Source organism: Antedon bifida, chromosome 8 (genome assembly GCF_963402885.1).
Source record: "Antedon bifida chromosome 8, ecAntBifi1.1, whole genome shotgun sequence".
Lineage (NCBI taxonomy): Eukaryota > Metazoa > Echinodermata > Crinoidea > Comatulida > Antedonidae > Antedon > Antedon bifida.
In genome coordinates, this window is record NC_136233.1 from 694,030 (window position 1) to 705,279 (window position 11,250).

At 34.2% G+C, this 11,250-nt stretch overlaps 1 protein-coding gene across 1 annotated transcript; it reads right to left on the reverse strand.

Moving 5' to 3' along the window:
* Nucleotides 1–310: 310 nt before the first annotated feature.
* On the reverse strand, nt 311–11,132 carry LOC144850480 (uncharacterized). The gene is given in 24 exon segments (XM_078707761.1): nt 311–629; nt 993–1,132; nt 1,567–1,719; nt 1,871–1,924; nt 2,101–2,276; nt 2,472–2,632; nt 2,891–3,066; nt 3,257–3,321; nt 3,553–3,619; nt 3,884–4,042; nt 4,220–5,626; nt 6,192–6,376; nt 6,556–6,716; nt 6,891–7,066; nt 7,298–7,387; nt 7,491–7,608; nt 7,772–7,954; nt 8,155–8,252; nt 8,352–8,547; nt 8,742–8,985; nt 9,461–9,499; nt 9,792–9,949; nt 10,218–10,468; nt 10,943–11,132. Coding segments are annotated over 24 exon segments (4,926 nt in total). The 3' UTR covers nt 311–350.
* Nucleotides 11,133–11,250: the final 118 nt, after the last annotated feature.

An 11,250-nucleotide genomic window follows, 5' to 3' on the forward strand; every position in this document is an offset into this window, starting at 1 on the left:
GGCGCTAATGACAGAGGGCGCTAATTATAGAAGGTGCTAATGATAGAGGGCGCTATTTTTATTTATTTTAAAGCGTAGCTCCAGATATAAAATTTGGTAATTTCCTATCTTATAACATTACGAGAAAAGTCCTTTAGTAGTATCACTTTTAAAAATTACTTATTTCACGCGGCGCTCGTTCTGCTTTTCCACTGACGGAAAGTTAGTTTTAGTAATTATTAACGTTGCAAAGATTTATATTTTATAATAAATGATAGAAATTTATTCTTAATGTAATGATCAATCTATAAACCAACAAGATGATAGGCCTACAGTACTAACAAATAATTCTAGATCATTAACACCTGAATTTACTTTAGTAGTATTACAATTATACCAAGACAGACAAAGATAAATGTTTGGTAAAAAAATAATTGTTTTTTAGTAGACGAATTTGGTTTACTACGATCCCCTTCGATTATAATTTCTATTTTATCATCATCAATTTTTATTTTCCTTGTTGGTGGTGCACATTTGTAAGGGATTCGTTGAATCACGTGACCTATTGTATTGCAGTAGCAGGTCCTGTCTATTGGGTTGAATGTCGAGTCTTCAGGACATCCAAGAAATGAGAATCTGATGTTCCGAAGCTGAAAAAGTAATTGAATCAGTAATTCGTAACTTTCAATTTTCTATATAGTAAAACCCCCTCCTTTGGTAGGCCTACACCTCTATTATTCAGGGAACAGCGTTTTATTGTGACACATTTTTGGGTCCCCTTAATAATGAGTTCTACTTCGGTGTACGAATAATTCTAATTATTTTTTTTTTAACAAAAGTACAAATGGGCTAAGCAGCCTGCGTTTTCAGTTAGAGTAAGAGTTTTGTTATCGGTCGGTTGAGTCAAACTTGCGTTACGGATACTCCGTTTGCGTTGCATAACAAAATAAAACAATTCAAAATATGAAATATCTGCAATTAACAGTTAAGGGGTAGAGATGTTGGTAATATACCTGAGGTTCTTTAACAGCCTCGTCCAAACTTCGTCGATGACGGCGATAATCGTCATCATCTTCTTGTGCCTGTCGTTTTCGCCGACGGTCTTGGGGTGTTAAACTATAAACTGCCGTCAACGTGTACTCTGCATTTACTCCTATTGAATCGAATAAAGTAAATTTCTTTGTTCTCACTAAGGACGCAATACAAGGAAGTAAGCCGCAAAGTAAGCCAATAAAAGGCGATGGCTATTCTAATGTGATTTGTCAATTTTGCGTTGCAGCATGTGTCCTTGTGTTGCGTACAGTAGTTTTATATTTGTTTAAGGCTGTGGTTTTTTAAGGGTAGGGGTGTATAGAATGTTTGTATAGAAGCATACAGTTGCAGCTCTAGTGATATAATATTGTAATGTTGAATACTTCCGAACACTGCAAAAAAAATGTACGATGTAGTCTGGGGCGGATCCGGTATTATTGATTAGGGGGGCTACATTTTTCATAAATGATAAAAGGGATATCTGTTAAATTTCAGGGTGGGGTCAAAAGCTTTTTTAGCTCCAGCTTAAATCCGCGCCTGGTAGTAGCTGCTCACCCGACATTGCTTTATTGGTGAACTGAGTTTCATGTAAAGCCCGTTCTCGATCATATTCGGCAAAGTTTAATTGTTGTCCCTCTGTCGGTGGTGTTAACGAATCAGCTCTGTACCTCTCCGCTACTGCACCAATATAGCCTCTCTGACGACCAGCTTCCAAAAAGAATACAAATATTGTTATGTATTTTTTTAAAACTGATGTGATGCATAGTATTGTGATGTGTGATGATGAACATTTCACGATGCCCCTTTATGGCGTCACCTAAACTCGCAATTAAAAAAAACAATACTGTAAATACCTTACCTTCATTTCTGAATTTAAGCGAGATAACAAACATTCGTGCAAAATTTTCATTTTCTATAATAAAAAAATTTAGAAATAGAACATGCCATTTAAAAAAATACAAGTTTATCTTTCATCTTTCTATTTTCCAAAATTCTGTTTTAAACCGCAAGTGTTAATGAATCATAGTCACTCAAGCATCAATAAAACGTTGACTGAATCTTATATTATATAAATAGAATATTATCTACCTGCCCAAACCTCCTGTGTTTTCCCGCCACTAAACATAAATTGTGGCGATGACGTCGCGAAATCTTCCTCCCATGCGCAGTGACCTGGATTATCGAGAACCATAAACCATCCAGAGTCCACGTGACATCCTTGGTAATTGTCATTTATATAGAAGCGTCTTTCAGCTCTTTTATTGCTGTGAAATAGTCACATTTACGAATAATTAGAATATGTTTTAGCGCATGCACATCACGCAGAATGCTTGAGCCACTATTCTCTATAAACAGGAATTTGGGGAAATGGGACAGACATTCTTGAAGATTGGAAAACACCGTCAATTAGACCTCTTCAGCCACAGAAAGACGTCCTGTTTTATGTATCATCAACTAACCCTTGGACACTGAAAAATGTTTTTCTAGAGTCTTCTAAATTGTTGTACTGCGATGTGAGAACATTTTCTTCTGAGAACCAGTCAATCTTATCGGTTAGACTTCCATTAAACGTCATCTTCCAAACAGATTTTAAGTCATCATCAAGTAGCATTATTCTAACCTACGAAAGTTAATATTTGCATGATTTTAATAACATAGAAGAAAAGATGAGTACGGGTGCCCTAAATGTTGCTTAACGAAAGTTGGTGATTACTTGATAAAAAGTTCACCCATAGTTCTAAACTTTCTTTTTTGTTAAGCTAAAACAAAAGATAGTTTGCATTTTCTTAAAAGAAAGGAAAGGAAGTATCTTGTAATTCCCAAACTTCAATTTGTACCATTGTCCGCCCTCGTCTACACAGTTGATTGTGTGTCTTACCTCTTCGATTGATATATCTGTGTTCCATTCTTCAACAAATTGACTTTTAAAAGTTTCTGTTGAGAATATGCTAGAAGCAGTCGTACCTATTTCGTCACTAATGGTATCAGATCCGGTCCAAAGGTCATACACGTTTACTCCAGAGTCAGCTTCAACTTTTAAAACATTTACATAATCTAAGAAGAGAATATATACTCATTGTGTAGTATCTTGCATGGTTCTTTGTTTTACAGATTGGAAAATTTCAAATTCAATAGTATGAATCATACTACAATTCTCAATTCTATTTTAGCATTTTCATCAGCGGTTTAGTTTCACCATTTCCATAAAAAAAATGTACTTTATCTTTAAAACAAAATGCCTTACCACTCTGGCAAAATAGATTGAAAGGTTCTGAACAATCTTCTCCCGTCGTTACATTTCCGTCAAAACTATTTAAAAAAAAAGATTATTTTATTATTTATTTTATTAAAGCTCTGTCTACAATATCAAACCTTATGTGACAAAAACAAATATATATGGACACAATGGTGTCATATCACTACCATATTTGGGCACATCACACTTCAAACTAGGAACATTAATCACTAACTTTATTAAACAAATAATAATTTTATTCAATGATAAAATATTCGTATAAAGAAATTACATTAACAACTTACAATAACAATTTACATTCACTCGATTCAATTAAATCGTCCTCTGAAGATGCAAGTACATACACAGCCTCTAAAGTATATGAAATGCACTATAATGTTTAGTTATACCGTACTTTGTGCTTTCTGTCTATGTTATTAATTATTAGGTAACGTTCATACATCATAAACCAGTGGACAACTTACGTGTCCAAATAGTACCATTTTTGTCTTCAGTAGTGTTAATGATACTGATTTATTTTAAATGGAATACAATATAGTAAACCGAAATCGGCTAATATTGAAACATTAAGCAATTGTTTAAATTGCCAGTTTTTAGTTAAGTCTACATATTTACCAATGTAAGTATCTTTCATATTAGTCATGTAATCTAAAAGAGCATCCATTAAATCAAGATCATCTATATCCGGAAGATGACTACCTACGTCATCACAATATTGCACAGCTTCTGTTGACGTCATAGTTGAATTGATGAAAACCAATTGGGTTCCAAAATCTTATATAAAAGAAACACATTTTCCATTTAGTTACAACATAGAAAATGTCAGAATACAGAATAAAGAAAACCCTAATCATCAAGTTTAATTATAGTAAGTAATAGTTTTATTTTTTTGTTTAAATCAATTATAAGCGAAATAATACAAACACTGTGAAAAATAATATTTAAACTTACTTTGCTTGTTGATGTAAATCTCACAGCGTAGTGGATTACATGCTCTTGTCTGAAGAGATTCACCAAAGCAACCATTAAGATCATCAAGGCATTCGCGTGTTCGTATTTGTACTCCTCCCCCACATTTTACTGAACAACTTTCCCAATCTGCCCAACTATCCCACCCTCCTTTGAAAGCCGGAATGTCCTTATAATACGGAGAATTAAAAGTCCAGAACTGAACGATTGTATCCCAATTGATATGACAAGTTTCAACATACCCCTGCCTAAATTTACTATCAATGTACTCGGGTTCGGTTGTCTCGAATGGAGACGGAACAAGTTTCTGTCCATTAAGAGTAGCATTTCGACCAATAACAATATTAACAAAGGAGCGGTAGAACTCTTCTTCGTAATCGTCTATGAATGGAATGGATAGAGTGCTTCCCGGTGCAAGGAAGTTGTAGAGGTCGGAAATAAAGTCTTTAACAGTGACCTCAGTGTCACTGTATGTCCCGTCCAGAACACCATTTGTTAAAGTTTGAAAGACGGCAGTCGGTAGCAGAACTTCTGTAGTTTCAATTAAATCATAGATAAAATTAATCGCAATGTTTAAATTTAGTAGAGGATCAATGAAATCGATTAACTCCATGTCCTGTGTAATAACAATAACATAAATAATGTTGTACACTATTACTCGTTTGCACCTCTCCTCACCGGCTTCGTCAATTTCTGTCGATAACGTCGCTACATTTAAAACCGCGAACAGGTCATCGTCCAGCAGGCCCATCTCCCGGAAGTAAATCTTACTAGCTAAAAGTTCATAAACAACTACACGATTTTGAAAAATATCTTCAAGTTGACTTATTGATGATCTTCGTAAACTTAGAGCATCAATATCATTGACTAATAAGTGGTTACAAACGCTTAGAAGATATCTATCCAACTCTCAGAAACGTAAGAAATAGTCCAAGAGACCTCGATCAATATCCACCCATACTGGTGTGTATTTAAAGAAAAACTGTGCTGGATCTTCCACATCATCAAACATAAGACACGTCAGTCTCTGAGGATTTCTATTACCGATATAAGAAATTAAATTAGAAGGAAGAAAGGAAACTGCTGAATAAAATCTTTCTAACGAGTTATTACTGATGATTTCTTGATTCACTTCATAAAATATCGAATTCACAGTAAAACTGTCTTCGGTCGCTTCATCGTCTGTTACGATGGCGGGAAACTGTGAAGTTTCGTTGGCAACCATTATGAAATGACGAGTTGATGAATATTCATTATCTGTTGTTAATAAATTAAAGTTTGTTGATTGCGGTGTATCACCCCTTGAACCATTCGAAAAGCCTCGTATAAATGTATATAAGTTGGTCGTCTCCTGCGTATAGATGAAACTTGTCGATACCAAAGAGGGAACTGAAAGTAAAAAGATATACATTTGTCAGTCAGTAAAAGCCAACAAACATCGTTTGACGATCAGGGGTATAAGAAAGTACCTTAACTGAAAGAAAAAAAACAGATACATTACCAGGAAACTTTTGATGTTCAACAAAAATCGCAAAGACATCGGCAAATTGCGAAGTATCTACAAATTTTAAAAAAAGACTATTTCAATTGGATAAATGTTAGTCATGATAAACAAATGTATAGGCCTATGTATTTAATTTTCATAAATATCAGTGAAACCACATTTTTGTTGACGTCACAAACATTATTTGCTTTGTCAATTAGATAATACTAAATTTGTAACAATTAAAATGGTAACCCTGGTTCTGGTGGTAAAACAAGTATTCTCGGATAAGGATTATAAACCGTAGGTCCAGTGTACACTTTAAGCTCATGTGCACTAGTTCATTTTTCGAGACGAGTAGAGTTACCCCCGGTGTACTAGTACATCACAGCAACTGATCATAACTGGGCCCTCTGAGAGACCACTTTACTGAAGAGGTCGCCCATTATAAATAAATAATCACAAACAAACCTTGTCTCCATCGGTTGTAAGTTGTTCCTGGAGCATATAAAAACTGCGGTGGTGAACCTCCTATATTGTTCTCCCAGGGACAAACACCAACGCCATCGATAACGGCGAACCAACCACGATCGTTACCACAGCCTGCATACGATTTATTAATGAACCAACGACGATGAATATTTGCTCTTGAATGACTGAAATGAAAAGTTACTTAATGAAGGAGCGGGTATATTATTGTGATTTTTCATTTAATAATATTTACTTATTATTATTAAATGATCGATTAAGCATTTATACACATTCTGTTCAATTACAACAAAGAGAAATCCAGATTAAACATAGTTTTGAAAGTAACGAAAACTATATTGTTTACCCTGTAATTGAGAAGTAGTTGACATAGATATCTCTGTTTAAATCTGTAAATGTGGTATCAATAAGACGATCTTGAGAAAACCAGGAATCAGCAGTAGATCCAATACCATCAAATATAAAATACACAACTTCTTCTTCGTCAGTATATAACGCAATTTTTACCTACGATAAAGCGCAGTCACAAAAGTATAATACAGGTTATTGCAAAAAATTCAGGATTTAAAGGTTTCCATATATTTTCATGATTCCATATAGCCATGTTTAGCAATTATTGTTGTAAAGAAAATCACTTATTCTAGAAAAATAAACAGTTCATGTAATTAATGCTTCACTAACTTTCCTAACTTGAAGTAAATCCCACTCATCTACAATAGAGTTTTTGTAATGTCCAACAAATTCGTTGTTAAGGATCTGCGAATCTGGTTCTCGTTCGTTCAAGCCACCCGGATTCGTCCAGATGTCATAGAGGCCCTCACCGATTCCTGCCGTGGCCTTCATTACCAAAGTCCATTCTACAAACATGAAGACAACACATTAGTCAGTATGCTCTGCATATATACAAGATAATACTATCATATGTGTCTTATTGGTGTCAACCAAGCAGGAAAATGTGTACACTGAAATTGACACTTCAATCTGTGAGTGTTGGAAACAACTAAAAGCTCTCGGGTACACGGCAGAGAGTGTAATAGACGTTCTTTATTGTGCATAATTGGCGTCTAATTATTGAGGTGTATACTTACGGTAGCCATCTGAATCTGGATTATCTAAGATTTGACCTTTGTCATTTACAACTTCGGTCGCCTCTTCTTCATCCTCCGATTGCTGACTTTCTGAAAATAGTATTTATTTTGCTATGCAATAAATTAGAATAATACAAGGACTACATTAACCAAAAGCAACATAAGTTGATTTGGATACTCAACAGTCGCTTACCTATAAAATCTGCCATAGCAGCCATCTCTACTGGGTCTGTTGCTGGATCGTAATCGAGAACAAAATCATCGGAAACAAATTCTGTGTAACGATCATCTTCATCGGCAGCCAAGCACCCCTTAAACAAGAAAGAGGCTTTGGTTAAAAGTTATCATTTAATCGATACGTTATTATACCATTTTAACTTTAACAAATCAATGAATTGATGGAATGGAAAAGTTGAAAAACATATTGACAAATTGAGCCCTTTAACACAGACAATGACTGAAAGAAACACTTACCCGAGTTGAGTCTACAACTCGGCTCCAAAACACACCATAAACAAAGGACAACTCAAGAACGAAGCTCTTGCGAAGGTACGCCGGTGAAAAGTTTACAGTCATTGTGACATTGTCGTTGTGCCTGACATCCGTTCCTCCTCTTAAATCTTCACCTTTGTCGTTAGATACTTCAATCACATTTACCTGGAAATTGTTCAAAAATATTTTAGATTTGTATTTCATTCTTTTGAGAATATCTTCCACAAATCTCAACATAATACAACAGATATGCCTATAATGGTGTAGAGGGGTAAACATATCTAACTTCAATCAAACCAGAAGTTTGATTTAGATTATGCTAGCTCTTCCTTGTTGATCTAGCTAAGAGACAATCTTTAACTCACTCTAATCGCTTCTTGTTCTTCATCAATGACTGTAACTACTGTCTGCAGTGTGACGTCAGCAGATAGATACCATGGGTCGATATCAAGCAGAGCACAGTCTATTACAACAAATTAAACAATAAACACCATTGTTAATATCAAAATGATGCTGATATTTATTTAATATTTTGGATCAAATTTCTAAGTACATTACTTACCAGATTTATTGTGCAAGTAATCACATTGGTAAGTATAGAATGCAAACACAAAATCTCCAGTAGCATCGACTGGAATATCTTGCGTCATGCCAGTTAAGTTTAGTGATATTTCAAACTCAAAATACCAGGACTGCTCACAAACTTCGTCGAGTTTCCACGGCTTACAACCTGGTGTTTCATCAAAATCAGACGATGGCTGAAAATAAAAGAACAAAGAAGCAACAAACGCCGAATAATAAAGAATGGAAAAGTTAGCTAGTTCGGTTAGTTTTTATGCGACTACGTAAATATTAAGTCTAACAGTCATTCTAATCTACATTATGCTCACATGTTTCTGAGCGTGCGCAGAATTAATTGAAAGGTCACCAATAATGCCTCGAAATGACTTACTTGTTGATGTATAAAATCAATCGCGTTTCCTTTATTTCTTGGTATGTATTGCAGAGAGTCATCTTTGAAAGAGAGCATTGTGGACTGACCGTCGGTGATTCTGGTCGAGATACCCATGGTAAGGTAGGTTTTTGATGGATTCGGAGAACCGTTTTCATACACAACATCAACAACAGCAAAATCAAAGAAAACAGTTATTAAACCAACTTCGTCAATGATCTCTGGTTGTCCAATTATTAAAAAACTGTAGAAAAAAAATCATAATTCTACACTATTTAATTTAATAATGAGAATCATTATTTGGGAAAAATGAAAATAATAAATAAAAGAATACATCGAGTGGGTATTATTTACTGTACAGACAAGTAGACTGTATAGACACCCGAGTATGTATAAACACACTCGGGTGGTCTTGTATAACATTAAAAATATATCCAAAGAATACTTTAATACACTATTTGAAAAAGTAAAAAGACATTTAGAACGATCTTAAAATAATACATGGACAAATTGCAGCTAATTTAGTAAAATTGATTGAGGTATTTATACCTACATAAGTACATTATTTGTGATTTTACCCAGTTTTAAAAGAAGTTAGTGACATTCTTCAAATAATCAGATTTTTTTTTTTTAATTTGATTTTTTTTTTTTTGGCTTGAAGAAGAAGTCCTCCTTGTTTACACTAACCTTGAAAGAAAGGCTGAAGAAAATTCACTTACTGCCTTTTATCACTGGGTTCCTTAGTTCTAATGCTTGTACTGTGAAATCATTTAACACAAATACCTTATTAAATTACAATATTACCTCTGCAGTATTAGTTTTAAAAAAGATAATTATATTATCTGGATTAATTTCAACTTTTACTCTAACCTGTCAATGTATCACATTGGGAGGAAGTGTAATCATACACACTATTTATTACAGTGTCTACATCATAAACGTTTACATTGAAAATCATACGTTTTGCAGTAAACAAAAGTAGTTCCTACAGAAAAATGATTTTTAAATGATTGCTTTTGGTACAAGTATGTTGAAATGAATTATACATACTTTAAAATAGCAAATCTAGACATTCGCCAAATAAGTCTAAAATGCGTTTGCACATAAGCCACTTGAAGGTTAGTTCCTAGCTCTGGTGTCCAGTTGTCTGTGATAGGTCGCACATTACTGGCATACAGCAAGGACTGGTACTGGATTTCTTCATCAAAAATGTCAAATTTTCAAGCTTTTGTTCCATCTTTTTGTTGACAATCAAAGAGAGTGATCAAATCACCATTAAATGCAATCTAAAATAATAACATTTTAATTCAAGATTATTAAAAATATAATTGTTTATGGTAGTGTTTAGATTCCCAACTTATTGTTGAATTTGTGGAAAGGTTTCATCAGATTTCAATTTAGAATATAAACGCACTTCATTTTGGTAAATTCTTACTTTTATGTCTCGAAATAGATAACTTTCTAAAACTAACTTACTTCATTTTGTCGCTGGTTTAATTCAGTAACGTTACCGCGTACAAATGTATTGTAGAAATCCTTTTCTCCTTGTCCATCTGACGTAATAAAATATTCGTCGTCAAAATAGTCGTCTTCCCAGTCGGCATCTCTGTAAATGCTTGAACATGTACCAGTACGTCTGGAGCTGAGACTACCATTTTTTAGGACAATGGGGAATTGGTCGTTATAGTCCAACGGTTGAAAATCGAGTACCCATAATTCATCAATACCTACATTAATGTTGATAGTTATCTTAATGTCATTTTAGTTCAAATACCTAAAATCCTAGTATACATGTTCAATATTCTTGCCCAATTTACCTTTAATACCTAAATACATACTAAAAATAACCATGCATACATTTTCAATAAAAAACTGGTCAACATTCATTTTGTTTGTGTAAAGTTATTGGTAGGCCTGTAAGCATGGACCTATATCTAATGTAAAGGTCGATGGTATAAACAATGCCAGGCTATAATGTAATATTGATATAGACTCATGGCGATTACGGTGACTAACATATACTCCTCATTGTCGACAACCTATAAAAGACACACATAAGATGTAAAATCTTATGTTCTATAATGTTTCTAATGTTGGAAATGGGACCATTAACATAATACGAAGAAGTAACACTTAGAAGAGATACTAGAATATAACAAATGCTAACATAGGCCCAATGATTAGTCCGTCTAAGGCCTTACCTATAGTATCCTCAACCACCACTTCCAGTGTTGTAACATCGTTAACCACCGAGAACTCTTCAATTCTCACTTCTCCCATAATCTCAAACTTTGAGTCTACTATCTTATCATCTAGTTGACTACCAAATCTTGCTAATCCACCATCAATTAAATATGAAATAATAAACAAAAACATCACCATACTGGACATGTTTATTACGGTAGTGGTGATGCAAACGTACACACGAAGAGATTTGTTCCGATTGGACGCGCAAGGCTGACATTCCAATTCCAAGTGTTTTAATTATGCAAATTAGGAACCGTACGCT